General features: G+C 57.0%; 1 protein-coding gene across 1 annotated transcript in view; it reads right to left on the bottom strand.

The window, feature by feature from the left end:
• PTPRF (protein tyrosine phosphatase receptor type F) overlaps positions 1 to 19,395 on the bottom strand; it is a 358,571-nt gene that overhangs the window by 30,139 nt on the left and 309,037 nt on the right. The window contains exons 19-25 of the mRNA XM_077823717.1: positions 18,798 to 18,888; positions 16,050 to 16,253; positions 12,290 to 12,444; positions 11,439 to 11,450; positions 8,402 to 8,517; positions 5,323 to 5,355; positions 2,255 to 2,352 (exon numbers count right to left, since the gene is read on the bottom strand). Of these exons, the coding sequence (XP_077679843.1) occupies positions 2,255 to 2,352; positions 5,323 to 5,355; positions 8,402 to 8,517; positions 11,439 to 11,450; positions 12,290 to 12,444; positions 16,050 to 16,253; positions 18,798 to 18,888 (709 nt within the window). The remainder of the gene's footprint in view (positions 1 to 2,254; positions 2,353 to 5,322; positions 5,356 to 8,401; positions 8,518 to 11,438; positions 11,451 to 12,289; positions 12,445 to 16,049; positions 16,254 to 18,797; positions 18,889 to 19,395) is intronic.

Below are 19,395 nucleotides of genomic sequence, written 5' to 3' on the forward strand. Positions count from 1 at the left end.
CCAACCACGAGTGATAACGGTTTGGGTTCTCAGAGTAACAGCCGTGTTAGTCTGTATTGGCAAAAAGAAAAGGAGGACTTGTGGCACCTTAGAGACTAACCAATTTATCTGAGCATAAGCTTTCGTGAGCTACAGCTCACTGGAGCAGCAACAGCGGTCTGGGTTGTGGTGCAGGAAGGACTGCAGGAATTAAACAGTGGGGAGAAGGTTGCAGGTCGGGACCAAGGGGTATCCGCAGAGTGGGGGTTGGGGGGCCCAGGGCGAGACCTAAGAGCATCTGCAGAGCAGTGGATGGGGGCCCAGGGCAGGACCGAGGGGTATCCACAGAGCAGGGAGGGTGGGGGGCCTAGGGAGGGTATCAGCAGAGCGGGGGGTGGGGCAGGGCGGGACCAAAGCGAATCAGAAGAGTGGGGGGGGATCGAGGGGGGTAACAGCACAGTGGGGGGCCAGAGCGGTATCCACAGAGTGGGGGGATGGGGGCAGTGGTGAGCTGGAGCCGGTTCGCACCGGTTCGCTAGAATCGCTTGTTAAATTTAGAAGTCCTTTTGTGGGACAACCGGTTCTAACAGGGCTTCTAAATTTAACAACCGGCCTAAAGTGGCGCCTTAGGCGCCGACTCTGTGGGGGCTCCGGGACTGGAGCACCCATGAGGAAAATTTGATGGGTGCAGAGCACCCACCGGCAGCTCCCTGCCCTGCCCCGCCCCCGGCCCCAGCTCACCTCCGCTCCGCCTCCACCCTGAATGCACCGCCCTGCTCTGCTTCTCCGCCCCCCGCCCCGCCCCCCCCAGCTTCCCGCAAACCAGCTGTTCGTGCAGGAAGCTGGGGAGGCCTGAGAAGCAGGGGGCGGCTTCGCACTCAGGCCCAGGGAGGTGGAGGCAGAGCGGAGGGGAGCTGGGGGGCGCGAGGAGGGTCACCCGCGCCGCAGCAGGTAACCCGGGCGGGGACTGCGGGACGCCTGCTTCTCAGCTCTCCCCGGCTTCCCGCGTGAACAGCTGATTCCTGGGAAGCCGGGGGAGGGGGCGGAGAAGAAGAGCACTGGGTGAGTGGGAGAAGCAGAGCGGGGCAGCACGTTCAGGGGAGGAGGCGGAGCGCAGGTGAGCTGGGGCCGGGTGCCGAGCTGCCGTTGGGGGCTCTGCACCCACCAAATTTCCCCCGTGGGTGCTCCAGCCCTGGAGCACCCCCGGAGTCGGAGCCTAAGGCGCCACTTTTGATGTGATCAGTGGGGGGAGCAGCTGCTCCCCCTGCTCCCCCCCCAGCTACGCTCCCCCGCCCCTAGGAGCCGGACAGACCTGCCAGATGCTTCCTGGGAGCTGCCCCAGGTAAGCACCACCGGGACTCCGCACATCGCCCCCCAGCAGGTCCCTCTGGCTCTTAGGGGCGGGGTGGGCACTCACTATGGCGGCCCACGAGACCCTCCTGCCCGGTTCTGGGGGCAGTCAGGGGACAGGGGAGGGGGGTGGACGGGGCGGGGGGACGGGCGTCAAGGAATGCAGGGGGTTGGATGGGACAGGAGTCCCTGGGGGGGGCGGGGGGGGCCACGACCCCCTCGTGGGGTGAGGAGGGAACCGGTTGTTAAGGTTTTGGCAGCTCATCACTGGGTGGGGGGGCAGGGAGACTTAGGGAGGGACCAAGGGGTATCAGCAGAGCAGGGTGTTTAGTGTCGTGACAGATGTGGGACACCGGGTGCTGCAGATCAGGCCTGGGCGCTTCGGGATAGCTACGCCGTGTGACGAGGGAAGCAGCCGGGGAGCTGGAGCTGAGGTGCGTGGGGGGGGGGGGGAACCTAGTCTGGAAAGGGGGTGCACAGGGAAGCTGTGAGTGTGGAGGGAGTCGGAGGTTTGGCCTGACGTACCTCGGCAGAGCTGCAGGGCGCAGCTTGCAGAGCGAGTGCCCAGGATAGGCCTGGATCAAGCAGAACAAACAAGCTCAGCGCAAGCCCAGTGCCGGGCGGGGTGCTGAGAGCCAGGAACCGCTCTGCTCTCACACTCCCTGTGTACGTAACTGGGCTGAGCCGGATTACGCTCCTGGCACCACCAGGGCCAGCAAGCGCTCTGCTGCCCAAGGCCATCTCCCCAGGGTAGGGCCCCATCATTACAGCCCAGTCACCCATGGGAGCAGCATGGAGAGCCGCCAAGCTCAATGCTGCCTCCTCTGGGGGATGCTGCACACGGACCGGCCCCCCCCGCTGCGCATGGCTCTCGGGTCGGTCTCCCAGGAACACATGTACGCCTGTCTCCCTCTCTGCAGCTCACCTCGTACTCCTGGGAGAACCTCAGCCCGTCGTTGGCCTTCAGCCTGTCGATGTTGTCAGCGAGATCCGTCACCGGGATTGGCGGGTGGTCTCGCATACCTGGCAGGCCGAAGAGAGGGGGAGGGCAGAGTTACTGCTCTGCGCCAGGCAGGAGCGCGCGACGGCAGCACACTGGAGGCGGGCAGTGACTATGGGACGCGCTGGGCGGGATGGATGGCCCGCGGCATGCTGCGCGGGGGACAGAACAGACGGGATGTGCAGGATGGTCATGGCCAGGTGAGCATGCTCAGACGTGGGCACAGGGCCTGGCCGTGCAGAGGGGAAGCCCCGCTCCGCTCACAGGCCGAGGAGGGTGGTAATGCTCTGCCGGGGCTCCCGCACAGGCTGAGGTTGAACACACTGATTCTCAAGAGCGCTAGGTTCCCCGGGGGAGGGGTGGTCTCAGGACTTACCCCTAACGGTTACAGGGTCCCCAGAGGGGCTACTGAGCCCCTGCCTTGGCTAGTCTTCGTGGCAGCCGAAGGGGCATGCACACCAGTTGCTATTTACCCACCGATGCTCCCAGGGGCCCGAGCGGGGCAGCACGATTCCCGGCCCCAGGCCTGCCCCCTCGCATCTCAAACCAGCAGCTGTGAGGGAGAGCTCTGGGTTTACCGCAGGCACCTCCTCTGCAGAGCTGGGTGCCAGGCCTGGGCCCTTAAGGACCTCAGGGCTCCCACTCACTGGCCTGACTGCCTCTACCGCGCTGCGGCTGTGCCAGGCAGGCTGGCAGGAGCTGGAGGCCCTGTAGGAAGCTGGCCTGTGTCTCTCAAGTCCCCATGGCCAGTGTGTTTGAGCGTTGATGGCACATGGCCCTGCTGGGAGGTCCGGCTGGCTGGCGCCTGTCCCTGGTGAGGAGCGCAGAGCCCCAGGAGGGATGGGCTGTATCACACGGGGACAGGACAGAGATCAGAGGAGGGAGCCTTATTACAGCATGTGGGGTTTACAGCCCAGGCCCCGAAGGACCCTTTGCTCTGATCCTGAACTGACAAACTGGCAGGAGCGTGGCTGGAGAACAGCTCATCCAAGTTCTCAAGGCTTGTGGCACCGCAGGCTGCTCTGTGGGTTTCCCAGAAACCCCACGTGGTTAACGATGATTAATGGGCGATGCTGTTGGTACACAAGCAGGGAGGCAGGCTGGAGCCCAGCCAGGAGCCTTCCAACAGAGCTCGGCAGCCTCGGGGCAGCCTCGGGGCACCCTGGCTGGCAGTGACGGGCTACTACAGCAACCCAGCAGGAGCATCCATCCAGCAGTGACAAGCCACCAGGTGACAACGCGCAAGCGTCACTGCACGTTGCAACGCAGCCACTGGGCAAACCGCCAACTCTCCCAGCCACGAGGCCTGTCACCACCGTCTAAAGGGAATTGCACAGTGCTCGGAGTCCGCCCCACACGTGCGCCCTCCCTCCACCGAGTGCCGCGAGCACCACCCCCGCCATGGCATAGAGCACTGCCCGACAACCGACCTGGGGCAAGGTGGGGTCCCTCTGCCGTGGCATTAGGGTCATCTCACCAGTGACTCGCTGTTGGTCTCCACACTGAGGCCACTGCCCCACCCGGCAGAGGGCACAGATCAGTGCTCCGTAGCCCCGAGCCGTCCATGCGCTGCGCCAGGGCACCAGGGAGCAGCTGTGCGAGTAATGGGCATGTAGGAGAGCTGGCAGGGAGGGGGACACAGGCTGGAAGATGTGTGCTGTGTGTCAATCCGGTGCAGTACCTGCCTCAGCATGGCAGAGCCATGGGACCACAGCTCACACCACAGCTGCAGCTGCACCCTGCCGTGTGGGATTCCCCGTTAGCTGGTCAGGGCCATGCTGCAGCAGGCTGGGAGCACTTGAGCTCCAGGAGCAGCCCTGGGGGAGGGGTGCAACACCTTCCCCAGCACAGTGGCTCCCGAACAGCACCCACATATGCCAGGGGGAGGGGTCTGGAGAGCTCTGCTCTGCACAGCTCCTTGACTTCAACATGCGTTTCCAGGGAGGCCTCTGTAGCAGGCAGAGTGGAGATCAGAGAAGTGCTGAGAACGCTCCGGCAGGCCCTTGGTGGGGGAGGCCAGAGATCCCCACTAATCCCGACAGGACTGCAGGCTGCAAAGCCCTTAATACTGGCCAGGGGGTGCCATTCCCAGCTCTTGTTCACGTACTTGGCTCCCCAGCACCGGTGAGACAGACCTTTACAGTTATTTGGGGGTGAACTCAGTCTGAGGCTCACGAGAGACAGAGACTCCTAGCTACTCACACAGCTCTGCTCCTACACTGCTCTGCGCTTGCTTCTTGGCCAGGCCCTGTGGTCTGGGCCAGCTGTGTGGTGATTTGAAGGCTGAGGGCTGTGTACGCACCCAAGTTATTCTGGATTAATGCAGGGTGTGGATTTAAAGTGGAGCAACTATTCTGGAATAACTCCATGTGTAGACAAGCCCTGACAAGAGTCCCTCAGCATGCAGAGAACCTGTCCCCTCTGCTGTATTTCACTGGTGGCCAGAGCTGGTCCATCCAAGGCGAAAGGAGAGTGTGTTCAACCCCTGGGCCACAGAAGGCCCTTCAATTTGTCCTTTTAGGGGGTTTAATTGGCTGCCTCTAAGGAAATGTCTGTTGTCCTGCCCACACCTGAGACAGAACTTCACAGCTGCAGAGTGCCCCATGCCCAGCTGTGCCCAGCGATCTGCCAAGGGACACAGCAGATTGGGCTGCATGAGCTGGACTGGAATGCAGCTCTGAAGAGAAAGAGTTGTTTGCTAATCAGCTGGGATTATTTTAGTGAGATCCTCAAGGCCAAAAGCCTTGTAGCCCCCAGACTGCTTTTGTGCTGTGCTGAACTGCTGGAGTGTGACACAAATAGCACCAGAACCTGGCCTGTGTGGGAGGTCTTGGCCCATTAATCATGTTAGAAAGTGGAATTACTGCCACTCTAATCTGCTGTGAGTGAGGGTGACCTTCAATGACATCATAACAAAAATTACAGAGATGAGAGAAAGGGGAAGAGAAAGAAAAGCAAAGTGTCAAGATAAATACAGGAGGGTGAAAACTAACTTGAGATATTCGGGCAACTGGGGACACTGGAACCTGCAAAGAAAAAAAACGGGGCAAGAACAGAAATCCCATTAGCCGTCAGACAATCATCGCAGAGGTTCAGAGAGGGAAAGGCAAAGAGATGAGGATGCAAAGGAAAGAGCAGAGTTTGCTGCATAAAAGCAAGGACAAGCTGGAGGCTCCCTCCTGCACTAATCCAAGCCACACGGGCGCACTGCCTGGCTGGGGAGCTGTGATAACCTAGCAGTGGAAGAGTCAGATTTTAACCCCAACCAGCACACTTTACTGCCGCTGGGGTACAAATTAATGTGCTGCTCTGAGTATGTGAAATGAACACACATCCCACCCTGACCCTCCATCATCCGGCTGCAAACCCTACGACTGCCCATGCCTCCGGGGGAGGCAGGTGTGAGGTTAAGGAGCGGACGTGCACTGGGGAGGGGGATAGAATCACATTCTTCCTGGTGGACAGAGAACACGGCACCGCCCAACCTAGCTTCCGCTGCAGGGTCAGGCCTTTGGAATTCCAGCTGGCCGCTGTCCTCTCCGGCAGCTGGGCTCAGCCAGAGGCCTCACTGCAACACATTCTACCGCTTAGCAGAGACACAGTCTGGCCAAATGGCACATTAGTACAAAGAGGCTGACAATTCGTGAAATAACCTGGGTCTAGAGCAAGAACCATTAAAGCAATAAGGCTTAAAATTTAATAATGGCAGGTGGATTAATTATGCATTAAACAAGGTTTTCCCAGCCTCTATGGTCTCCAGCAGGAACTATCAGCCACCAGCCCGTGCAGGTCTGATTCCAACATGTCTCGTTCGTATCATGCCCACACAGCGCTGGGGATGCATCTCGGATGGCGGACAGCAAAGGTGCCGTTTGTGCCCCCTGGGCTCAGAGCCCGTCAACGCCCCTTCATTCATCAGCACAGTCCCCGCATTTCTAGCCATGAGACTCCCCTTCCCACCAGCCGAGACTCAGCAGAAGCATTAGAGGGACAGGAAGTGAGAGAGAAACTTTGCTTGGGAGGGAAGCGCTAGATCGCCGGAGACGTGGGCTCAGCAGCCAAGGAAACAGAGCCATCTCTGGGGAACTGGGCGTTCCTTCCCTCACGCCTATCATCTGTGCTCCATTTGTCCTGATGCATGGGGGATGGGAGGCAGGGGGAGGCCTGCACCCCTCTGCCCACCAAATGTGTTTCTTGTGCAGATCTGTGTAGGGTCTTGCCCCTTTGTGCAGCATGTGACAGAAGCACATCTGACATCCTCTGCCCAAGGGTAGGGCCTATGAATGCATCCAGGGCCCCTGCGGGGACAGGATCCTACACAAAATCCCAGCCAGCCCCAGTGCTCCAAATAATTGCAAGGAACCATGGCTGCTTCTTGCTGGGGAGTGCGGCCGGTGCATGGAAACCAGATTTGGAAAGCACGTGCCCGGCACACAAGCAGTCTGAGCAAACCCCCAGGTACTGTCACTCTAAGGCCCTGCTGCTGCACCTCACCCATCCCCAGCTCCAGCCTCAGCCCTGCACTCTGTGCGCTGGCAAAGCCCTGATTGTGAGCTCTCAGCTCCTCCTTTAGCTGACTGCTCCTCCCTCTCCCAAGACAGTAACAAACAATCTTCTCCAAAGTTGCTGCGTAATATTTGCTTCTTTTCATACCCTGATGAGACCCACAGCCCACTATTTATGGCAGAGTTGTCACCGCATCCTTCCCCTCCATGTGGAACACGAGCCTGGCATGAGTACTGTCTAGCAGCTACACAAGCCTGAACCTCCTGCAGCCCCCCAGCCCTGGCCCTGTCCAACCTCCCCTCTCGGCAGAGGAAGGGGAGAGCTGGGAAGTGGGGCTGACTCAAAGAGCTGCGAGCCAGCGGTAAGAAGAAAGCTCTCGCTCACCCTCCCTGCCCAGACCTAGCAGGGTTCCCTCAGGACACACTCCCTTCAAAAGCCTCCCATTAGACAAAAGCTTGTAGCCAAAGAAGCAGCAGGAAGAAAGGGAAAGTAGGTTCCGTCCTAGGAAAACTCACAGGCTGGAAGGCAGCAGGGACTGGGGCGTGCCCTCATTTACTGCTAACTGCCCCACCACAGAGACAACCCAGTGGCCCTTCTGCTGCATCGAGGACTTGGGCTATTCTGAAAGGGGCTCAGTTAGCTTGGGCGTGCTGATCTCTGATCACACTAATGACAGACCTGGTGCTTTCAGAGCCTTCAGAGACACATGGGCTACAAAGCAGCAGCATGAGACGTCTCTGCACTGGAAAGTACAGTTGCCTCCAGCGGCTGATACACTGTCTGCGGATGCCAGGCACCACAGGACAGTGCAGGCAAGACTGGTGATGCTCCACAGCAACCAACTGCACGCAAAACTCCCTGGGTGTGACCGAACCCTCGTCCTCTGGGCTGCCAGCACTGCCCCCAGCAGCATCCCTCTCTGTGCTGGGGAGGAGCTGTGCTCACAGCTCCCTTGCTTCTCCACACAGGAGCAGAGCAGGAGTAACCTCCTCTGGAGCCATCTATCAGATCTCAGTGTGGGAAGGGGCCTGCCCTGCCCAGACACAGCTGCTGTCTGACAGCACAGCCTCTTCAGCAGGCCAGCATCCTCCCTCATTTTGCTTGTTAGCAAGGCTGAGACTCCTCGGACATGGTCAGCGCCAGCACAAACCAACATCCCTCGGGCAGGTCAGAATGGAAAATCCTCAGAGCTTCCCTGAGCCCTGAAGTCTCCCTGCCAGAGCCTCAGCACAGACACTGCAGCAATTCCCCTGATCAGCCACCGTGCAGCCACGTCCTGCAGTGTACAAGCCTCGCTAACCAGCAGGGAGTGGGAGGGCCTGACACACACCAGGCTTCTGCCTCCTGGCCCCTCCAGGCCCTGTGCGGCCGGGGGAGCAGCATGTCAACGCACGGAGCAGAGATGTGGGAACTCTGCACAAAGACCACTGGCCTTATCGCTATGGCTGGGAAGGGGCAGAACATTTCAGAGAGTGCCGGGAGTGAAATCCCCTCGGCCCAGTGTCTGGAGGTGGGAGGGAGCTCTGGAACACCCCAGCGAGGGCAGGCACGGCAGCAGCATCCTACCTGGGGTCTGGTAATTGAGGCGTCTCATCTCAACAGGGTCAGAGGAGTGAGCCAGCAGGGAGTCCTTGAGGCCGATGGAGTGCTCGTCCTTTGATGAGGGGGAGTTGGCTCTTTTCCTAGGGAAGGAAAACACACAATTGAGGGGCACAGTGAGGAAGTGCAAGTCCCATAGAGCAGCATGGTGACCATGCGCACAGCTGGTGCTCAGGCAGCTGCCTGCCAGCAAGGCAGACACGGGGGGCTGAATGTACTGATGGGTTCCTCTGACCATGAGCTCGGCTGCTGCACTCCGGGGCAGGGAGCGCCACTCCCTGAGCAGCTAAATCAGCTGCCCAGTCACTGTCACAAGGGAAAGCAAAACCACTTAAAAGCCCCCCTGCCTGGCCCAGGGCTGCAGCCGGGGGCCATGCTGGATGTGTGTGTGGGGGGACGGGGCGAGGGCTGCGCACAAGAGTGGCAGTCAGGACTCCTGGGCTCTCTCCAGTTCTGGGAGGGACTGGCAGGAAGTGTTCAGAGCAGGGGGCCAGGAGGAGTCAGGACTCCTGCATCTGAGACCCAGCTGGGCCACCACCTCTCTGTGGGACCGTGTCACTGGCCTAAGGTTCTCCACCTACAGAGCGCGGATGAGCACTCTGACTTCACACTGCAGGACGACAGGGGCTTACCCAGCAAGTGTGTGGGAAGCCCTTAGGAGACGCCATATTCCGCACAATGTATTTATCAGAAGCAAAGAAGAGGAAGCAAAACCCCATTACCTCTTACTCTCCCTAGGAACTATTTCCTGAAGCGGAAGGATATCGTCAATTTTTTCCCCAAGTATTAAAAGAAATGAAATGTCAAGAACCATAGTGTAATGGCATAAAGACTCTTCAGGGTATGTTTTATTGGGCCATTAATACATGTCTGGAATGGCTGAAGGCACCCAAGGCATGTATTAACGGGACAATAAAACACACTGTTGTCTCTTAATGCTGTATTTATGTCACCACCTTGGGCGCTGATCTTGGTGTAATTCACTAGCTATGGAAGGACAGACCAGATTGGTAATTGGATGGGAGACCTTTAAGGCAAACTTGGCACTGCAAGAAGTGCTATGGATGTTTCAGATGGCACCGCTCTTCCCCTTGGGTTACAACTAAAGGGAATGCCCCCGTGCGGTGCTAGGGGGCACTGTGCTGTGTGAAGTGGGGACATTTCTCTGGGTCAGCGCTGACCCAAATGCCTCAGCGTAGAACTAGAGGGTGCTGCTGGGATACTGGAGGCTTTGTCTTTTGGACAAAACATAAACCCAGGGGGCTGCCCCACTGGTGAATATCAAAGACCCCACAGCTTTCTGTAGGAGACGAGCATATTGTCACCAATATCCCAGGCCAATTTTACCTTGTGTCCCCATCTAAATTCACCAGCTTTCCTCCCCTTTCTAATCTGTTCTGAGGAGTTGCTGGGCATTTTTAACAGCTGCTATGTTCCGTCCAGAAGTAGCTGCATTTCGGACTGGTGGCTGACCAGAGTCTCCCATACCTGACAGGAAAGGTGCTGTTCCAGGGCAGGGTATTACTACATACACACTGATACAGAGCTGTGCACACGGGTTTCTGCATTAGTGCCGGCTGTGGGGAGCGGCAAGACGTCATTCATTGTTTGCTGATTCTAGGCAACAGAACTTTCCTTCACTCGGGGCACCCAACCATGACTGAAGTTCAGTCTGCAGCCACAACGTGTGGATATTGGGACTACAAGACATTGGGGGCGATCGGCAGGGGAGGAGCAGCATGTGATCCTCACACCATGTGGAGTCATCCAAGCATCTACCAAGTCCTCTGACTCTTTGAGAGCCAGACAGGAGAGTTCCCGGACTTAACAGCATCAATGGAAGGAGAGGGAGAAGTGCACACGAAAGCACTGTCTCTCCTGCTCTCAGACACCATGGTGAGACACGGCATATGCTATCGTACTTTGGTCCCCAAGTCCTTGGACAATGTGACTTGGGTCTCTGTGGGGAAGGAGGCAAAAGAGGTGTTTGATATTAGTCAGTTTCAAAAGCCCACACAGGGCTTCTGTGAAACCAACAAATCCAGGCTGTCCAGACTTTCATGCAATGTACCAATAGTTGGATTCAATCCATTTGCATTTGAAATTTAGAACTCCAGGGAGAAAACCCCTCAGAAAAGAAGCTAGAGAGCGAAGCCTTAGGAGAAACCAGCCGGACTCAGCACCCGGAGGAGAGCTGGGAGGCACTGTGTGCCGGGTGCTGCTGTCTCACAATGCCAAGTGAAGAGCACAATGAAACCGAGTAATTTAATTTCTGAAGAGTCCATCTCACAATAGGGTCTGGGGAGCACAAATAAAACAAAACAAAACTAAGCCAAGCTGGGCCCAGCACCCAAAGGGACCTACAGACAGATAGACAGACAGAGGGAAACCCAGATGAGGGAATATCTGCCCTGGGCTTCCACAAAACATTCCTTGCGTGGCTCAGAAACCACTTGTGTGTGTCAACTTCCTTAAAAGAAACCTTCCTGGCAACAGGTGAATTGCCACACAGGGCCATCTGGGCGTGGGCTAATGCGTCAAGGCAGGGGTTGAAATATGGAGCCCAGCTCAGATGACACTTTCCCAAGCAGCACAAGTCCCTTGTCAAAGCAATGGCCACAAGCTGGCATCGCACCCGTGGTAAGGTCAGGGTAAACTTTACCAGCTGCAGGAGACACCATGTTACAGACACCTAAGTTCTCAGTTGAAAGACCAGCTATTCTGGGAGTGCAAAGAAACCCCTATAATCACCTACAATCTACTCTGAAACATTTCTAGATTTGTAACCCATTTGCAAAAGACTCTGGCACAAATCTTGTGACCTGTGATTGTCGGCCACGTGAATCGCTAAAGGCTGAGGGGTAGGATGTGGCCACTGCCTTCAACCCTTGGCTTTCACCATGCCTGCACACAGGGAAGCAGGGACACACCAGACAGTAGGTTCTTAAAGGGGGAAGTAGATTTTAAACTTTAATCGAAGACGGAAGAGAAAACAGATTCCTACCTTTCTTGTTTACTAGATCCAGAGAAAAGCAGAAACAGAAGAAAGGAGGTGATCACTGACTGCACATGCACAGAGCTCCATTGAATCAGAGAACAAAGCCAGCTCCCTTCCCCCAGCACAAAATACACATAGAAAGAGAGAATCCAGGAGGTGAGCTGATAGACTCTAACCGATTACAATTGAGTGGGCTATAGAAACTCATGTAAATGAACCAACAGCTCATCACAGAGACTTACAATAACGGGTCACACTACAGAGCTTACGGCCCAGGTATGGGGACTAACCCAGGGAGCTTGGAGGGCTGGTCCTTCAGCAGGGAGCCCGCAGCGCCAGTGGGGCGCTCAGCTAGAGCTGTGAGGGGCATCAGGAGGAGCAGCAGCATTTCTGTCTGGGTTTAGCCCCGAGTGTCCTTGGCCTGCAGAGGAGCGGAGTGAAGCAGGCAGGCTCCTCAGGAGGGGCACCTGAGAGGGGCCAATCAGGCGCCCACATCTTCAACTTCACCAGGACACTCCGGCTCTGGAAACCAACCTGGGGCAGCTAACCCGAGAGTAGGGGGGACTCCTCCTGGCATGCCACCAAGGACAGATAGCTTCCCCTTCCCCCGGGGCCCTGGACCTCCAGCCTCCCTCTTCTTTCTGTACCTGGGGATTCACATTCATGCCCCCAGCCAGCCGTCTACTGCCTTTACAAACCAGCCCTATATGCTGCTTCGCACGTCCTCCACCATGCCCGTAGGCCCTGAACTGGGAGGGGCAGCGTCAGATGGGGATGGGGAACGTGGGTCTGACGGAGGGAGGGAGGGAGGTCCCTAGGTGCTGACATGCTGTGTGGGGAGCAGGCCTGGCTCTCACCTTTTGAAGAGCAGGATAGCAATGACGATGATGATGATTAATATAACGGCCAGCACCGGTCCCATCACCCACAGCATCTCGGGCTCGTCCTGCTGCTTTGCTGAAGACACTTCCATCACGATCTCATCCGAGTAGGGGCTGGCTGCGTACCTCTTCTGCAGAGCACGGTGCGGGGGGGGGAGGAATGCAAACATCCGTTAGGCTGAAGGAAACAACCACCTTCCATCCTATTGTATGGCCCCCTGCCTCTGCCCAGTGTGGGGGGGCCTGGCTCCCACACCCAGGGCTCCCCGTGCGCCCGGGCATCGTGCCAGCAAGCCAGGACACAGCACACATGGATATCCGCCTTGTCCCCCTCCTGCTCCTGGGAAATGGCACAATCCAACTTAGAGCAATTCTCCAGCCAGCCAGCCAGCCAAGCTCCCTAGGTGCCGAAATGGAACAGCCCAGCTAAGAGCAACTCCCCACACTAGCAGCCCTGTTAGTCTGTAGCTGCAAAAAGAACAGGAGGACTTGTGGCACCTTAGAGACTCACTTCATCGGATGCATGCAGTGGAAAGATGTATATACACAGAGAACATGAAACAATGGGTGTTACCATACACACTGTAACCAGAGTGATCAGGTAAGGTGACAGATTTCAGAGTAACAGCCGTGTTGGTCTGTATTCACAAAAAGAAAATGAGTACCTGTGGCACCTTAGAGACTAACCAATTTATTTGAGCATAAGCTTTCGTGAGCTAGCAGGAGAGAAAAAAAACCTTTTAGCAAATTACAGGCTTTGAAATCCCGGGCACCGGCTGGCTGATGAGCGCTAAGTGGTTTATAACACCTATTATGCCAATATAAACACATCTCCCCAGGATGGGGCTCTAGTAGGAGAACCCCTGCCAGGCCAGACACTTCTCTTGAGGGAACAAAAGGACAAGAGACGTCTCTGTGTGTCAGCTCTGTGAGCAGAAATCTTGGCGCAGGGGTCTCTCGCTAGCAGGGTCCTTCCAAAGACCTAGGTGTGGTGGCCCCGTGACCTCCGGCCTCCAAGAGGCTGCTTCTTAGAGCGAGTACAGCAGGGCAGGATTAACAGACCCAACGCCCAGCTGCAGGCTTGTTATGCTGCCGTTGCTAAGGCTTATGTCGCCATGGCGTCGCTTCACAGCTCAGCCTTACTGGGTCAGAGGGGTTAAATGCTGCAAAAAGCAATCCCTTCCGCCTGGAGAGAAAGCTGGAGCTGCTCAGAGTGGTACCTGCTGCCCTACGCTCAGGAACTAGAAACTGTCCAGCCTTGCCACAGACAGAAAGTCCTGGAGACAGAAGAGGTGCCCGTGGATCTACACATTGCTTGCTTTATGGTCAAGTTCAGACACACACTACACCTGGGTGCAGGTGCGAAGGGGCGGGTGGGAAAAGCAAGCGAGCCTCACATAAATGCACACCTTGATCTCCTCTCCTGGGCATCCCGGGTACAAACAGGAGTAGCATACGGACAGGCCTGCTATCTACGACCCCATTCCGGCGTTGGACCTGTGCATTGCATCTAGTCAGATTTATCAGCAGCCTGCAGTGGCCCTGGCAGCAGGTTCTGCTGGGGCAATGTGCCCTTGCACGCCCCACATAGGCTTCTGCAGACTTCAGGCTCTTCTCCTTCCCTGGCCAATGTCTGTGTGCGGCCATTAGGGGCACTAGGGAGATAGCTCAGGGCCCCCAGGTGTCTGGCGCTCTCCGGACCCTGACACAGGGGTGAGGAGGGGGACGAGCTAACTCCATATCTGTCTCTGCCAGACGAGGCTGGGGAGGGGAGTGGGCAGCGGGAGGGAGGGGCTCATTGCTGAGGAAGGCGCACAGGTCCCACAGAAGACAGGGCTAAACGCCATTATCACCTGGAGCCTCCTTCCCAGCTCCAGCCAGCAGTGCTTCTGAGTGTTTGACCTGCTGGGCTTGCAAGGGGGCCTGAGACTCCAGCGTCCCCTGGCCTCCCCCCAAAGCAAGGAAGGAGCCCCAGCGAGGATGAGATTTCCAAGGGCACCCACTAGTGCCTGGCCCTTTCGAGATGGAGCAGGTGCCCCCGATGAGCCGTGCTCCCAGCGCCTGGCTGGTGACGAACCATGCTCGCCCCGACTCTTGGGACACAGCATGCAATGCAGGAGTGGTGTGGGGACAAGCAGCCCTGTGACTGGACAGACTTCCTTGTGCTTTGCGGGTGAATGGGCCCCATGTACCAGGGTGACGCAGTACAGAGTCCTGGGGCAGTAAAGCTACTAGCCGGCTGCCTTGCAGGTCTACATTATGCTTGGAATCCATCCCCATCCCTGCCGAGGTGGAAGCTGGCAGCGACCTCCCAGGGCTGCGCCTCCCAGCGCACATGCCTCAGTTAGCTACCCGAGTGGGGCGTTTCTCGTAGGGCACGGTGCCTGGCTGGTGTGATCTGAGATCTCTGCATTGTGAGCCGGGACTCTTCCCCTCCTCCCTGGGTCTGCATCTTGCTACACGCACTGTGAGTAACGGAGAGTTTGACCAGTGCTAATGAGCCATTACAAGTAAACGAGGCTGAAGAAGTGAGCCCCAGCGTGGGAGCTGAGCGGAGGGTCTGGAGCATCTTTATTATCTCCCGTTATTTACACACTGCCGCTGCCACCTCTCTCCTACCCTCCCCCACAGGAGGGTCTCACTGCACAAGTCTTGCTCTGCTTTTTCATGCTCACTGAGGCAGCCATCCTCTTCCTCCCGTAGACCCCTGCGTGCTGGGCCAGCTGATCCAGGTATGTGCCCTTTCGCCTTCGCAAGGAGAGGCACCAGGGCTGGGAACACTCACGCTTTCACGGCTTCGCCCAGCAGAGACCCTGTTACTGTGGGAACAGGTGAATGTACTCCCTTACACGCCCCTTTCAAGGGAGATTCTGATCAGGGAAGTGAATCTCCAAGCTCCCCTCCAAGTCTCTTCTGAGTCAGCCCTTTTCAGCCAGGCAGAGTCCAGGGCAGCTGGAGTGCCCAGGACTCCGCCCCGCCTCCTGCATCAGGGCTGACTCCAGAATCGACAGGGTCACAAAGCGGAGTGCAAAATTGCTCTGCAGATCCCAGTGGCATCTCAGCACTCCTGGAGCTCTGACTTGTCCCGGGGCAGATAGGGTTGGAGCGTTACAGCCAGGAGACTGGAGAAAAAGGTGGGGGTACTCAGACAACGCTGATGTCTAACCTATTGTTACAGGGCACCGGAGCTACCCCGCACCAGGGTGCACGGAGCAGCCCTCCTCCACCCACCCAGTGCTGGCGGGCTCCTCTCTGCATGCCAGTTTAGAGGTTTCTCCGCAGCCACCAGCTGAGAGTCTGGTGAGCACAGCAGCAGTTTAGGAAGGGGGGTGAGGCTGCTGGATGCCTGCGGGCTGTCTCCGAGCCCTGGTCCCTGCGAGTGCACAGGCCTGGATTCACACGGCTGCTCCACAGTCACTTTTCTGAGCAAAAATGTGTCTCAGAGCCAGCCCCATCACAGTGGAGTCTGGAGTTCTGCAGTGGCCCGGCTCAACTCCCATTGCTGCCCTCAGCTCTCACCTGGCATGTCAAAGATACCTGCTCTTTCCCTCGGAAAACACCATTCATCAAGGCAGTTCCAATGGACGCCTCCTCTCCCTGACACCAGCTACCTGCCTGGCTCGCCTCACCTTGCAGGGAACTCCACTGAACAGGCTGCCAGCTCCCTGCACTGAGCCCCTCGGGTGCCCCTTGGCTGGGGGCGAGGGGGATGCCCCTTCTAGCAAGAAGCCCTTACCGTCTCGCCATCCTCCAGCGACGCCAGCACAAAGCAGCGGTAGCTCAGATCCTCGGAGAGCGGCTTGTTGTAGAAGCCCTTGTAGGTCTTCTCGTCTCCCAAGGTGAAGGTCTCCGGCAGCACGTCCACTTGAGCAGCAATATAGGGCTTCAGCCTGTCTGCTTGACGGCGCTGACGCCTGCCCTGGCTGATGGCCTCCAGTAACTGAGGACAAAGAGCTTGGGTCATTACCTCCCTCTCCCCAGTGCTGGAGAGGTGCACGCTGCTCTGACTGACAGCAGGGGACCTGCACGTGGACTGGGCCACGCCTAGCCAGGAACAGGAGTTTCAGAACTATCCTCCCCACTTATTTCACTAAAAGAACAGGAGGACTTGTGGCACCTTAGAGAATAACCAATTATTTTGAGCATAAGCTTTCGTGAGCTACAGCTCACTTCATCAGATGCATTAGTCTCTAAGGGCCCACAAGTCCTCCTTTTCTTTTTGCAAATACAGACTAACACGGCTGCTACTCTGAAACTTATTTCACTAACTCCCATTTCATTGACCCCCGGCAGCCCCTCCCACTCCTCAAGTCAGAGGGCTGGATTGGCAACCTCATGCTCATTTCCATAACAACAGGCTGAGGTCAACGGATGAGGCTGGGCTGGGGAAGGGGAGGAAAGGCTCCTGGCTGAGAACAGTTAACATGCAGCAAAGCAACTGGGGGGTGTGACTGAAGCTCCCAGCCGTTGAAGGCATTGCTGGGGCCCCCATCACCGTGGGATCTGCTGCAAGCGCCTTCGCACCTAGGCTGGCATCAGCAAGAGGTCTGGGCCTGGGGACTCGGCCGCTGTGACTCTCACGCTGTTATTTCACGGGAGGGGCATTGCTTGGACCCCAGGAGCCCTGGGTTAATGGATTCCAGCTGGCTGCAAGGGAAGCAGGCCACAGTCTGTGCTCTGTGTTGGCATAGAGAGCCGCTTGGCTCTGCACAGACAGTGGGTGTGAACTGCAGTCGCAGCTGCTGTAGAGAAAAAGAAGTGACATTTGTGCGTCTCTCCCCGTCTGAGCTCCGCTATTTCCCCGTGCTGGGCTGCCGGTAGGGCTGCATGTGGCCACAGCAGATTTCATGGGATGCTCAGAGCAAAAATGGCAAATTTCATAGTTGGCCACAAATTCCTGAAAAAGGCATAAACACCCCAACATTCAATTACGCCGCTAAGGACGACTCTCCGGTGTCTGAAGAAGCTTTTCTAGTGAATAAAAATGAATGCCAGGCTCCGAACGGACATTTTAATTTCAAATGGAGGAGGAGGCATGAAATACATTTCACAGCCCAACATGTCATTGCTGCATTGTCAGAGCAGACAGGGCCCGAGAGTGACCTGGGGCTGGAAACATGGGTATTTACGCAGAGGTGCTGGCAGGCCGTCAGAGCGCCCCAGCCTCTCCCCCCTGGCAGCTGGGCCCCTGTTGCAGTGAGCCAGGGAGGCTCACTAATACCCTGGGAACCATGGGGAGCAGGAGAATGCCAATGGACTGTGATGTTTGCACCAGGCAGGGACGAATGAGAGCTGCAGGGGTGGGGAATTACAGCCAGCACGTCTGCACAGCAGCCATTTGCTGCCCGTTGTCACCCTTCAGTCCCTTTCAGCTGCGGGTGACACCAGGCCGCACCGGCTCTGTGCTTGTTTGGCACCACAGCAGGACCTCGCTGCCTGTTCACCATGCGGCAGTGCAGACTTGGGCTCGTGCACAAGGGGCTGGCATCAGCGAAAGCCCCTTCTAGAGTCTACTGAAAAAACCAAACCTCTGCGTGCTTCAGAACCACCCTGTTACGGTCTCCACGAGCCCCCGTGCCGCACTGCCTCCTCTTCGGCTGTATTAGCCCACACTGCTGGAAGTCCGAGCATGGAGGATACAGACCGGCCTGTGTCTAACTCTGGGCTGCAGGGAGAGCGTGCGGCTCTGTGAGCGAAGTCAAGCATTCTAATGCAGGAAATGCCAGAATGCACGTTGCCCATGCAGCTTTCAGTCGGCCCCCTGGTGCCTATGCATTATGAGAGTTTTTAATTACACGATCACACACTATGCTGTCCACAGGACCCTGCCTCATTCAGCGCACCGGAAGCAATGATCAGCTGTTCACTATTTTGTTTTCTCCTTGTTCAATGTGTGGCCCCTGGGCCATATTTACTGCGCACCATTCAAATCCTACTCCAAAGACAGACAGGGAGCTGTGATGGTTAAACCATGAAAAGCATTTTGACAGTCCAACGTGGAAGGGGCTAGGGCACTGGATGGGGGGTTGAGAGTTTTGGGTGCTGAGTTTTAGCTCTGTACCCGACATTCGCAGACACCCTGGGTAAATGACCTGGCTTCTCAGCTTCCCCACTTGTAAAATGGGGACAGCACTACTTACTCTCTTGCCTAATGCTGGGGTCTGACTCGGTGTTTGCAAAGGGCTGAGGGAGTCTCCCAGGGAAGCAGCTAGAAGGCGAAGGATCATCGTTAGGAATCAAACCCTTGGGCAGGCTCTGGGAGTGCCAAGCATGAGGACTGTTATCAGACCCTGCACAGGCAGGAAGGAAAAGGTGAGCTCTGGGGGCTTCTCTGCAATCCTGTCCCCTGGCAGGCCTGGCTCTGCCCCTTAGCTCACACAAGCCGGAGCACTAAGCCACCTTTCCCAGGGCCCAGGCAGCGTGGGCGAAGCACAAAAGGAAGCCTTAGCAGATCATACTTAAACCAGGTCTCATTGACTCCTACCTGGTCCAGCTCCATCTCATCAGGCGTCCGCCACCGGGCTGCGCGGCTGCTGGTGGTCTGACCCACGGGCACAACCACAATATAGTACCACCTGGGGAGGGAAGAGGGGTCAGGGGAGGAGGCTGCTGCTAGCAGGAGATATCAGGACATTTCTTCAGCAGGCGATTGACTAGAAACAGGTTCAACATGCCTCCCATCAAAACCCCCTCCCCAAATCTCCTCTTTCTCCCCTTCTGTAATGGGCAAAGAGCTTCACTGAGTCAGAGGCCAGTTTTCCTGCTGTGCTGAGGATCGGAGCACTCCCTGCTAGCGATCATTAGGTTAACGAAGATACACAGACCACGCGCTAGAGGATGGTAACAGGAGCTGGGGTAAGGACACTTATATAAACTGGCTGTAGCAGGAGCCCTGGGGGAACTGGGTTTCAGCACAAGGCTATCACAGTTACAAATGAGACTTCTATGAACTGGCGTGTTTTAATCTCCTGGAGGCTTTAAAGATACAATTTATTCAAAAGCTGTTGCACAGTGACAGAGAAAGCACCTCTGGCCCCTCAGCTGGCTTTACCAGGAGGGTCTGAGTCCCGCCCCTAGAAGGG

This window comes from Eretmochelys imbricata, chromosome 8 (assembly GCF_965152235.1).
Source record: "Eretmochelys imbricata isolate rEreImb1 chromosome 8, rEreImb1.hap1, whole genome shotgun sequence".
NCBI lineage: Eukaryota > Metazoa > Chordata > Testudines > Cheloniidae > Eretmochelys > Eretmochelys imbricata.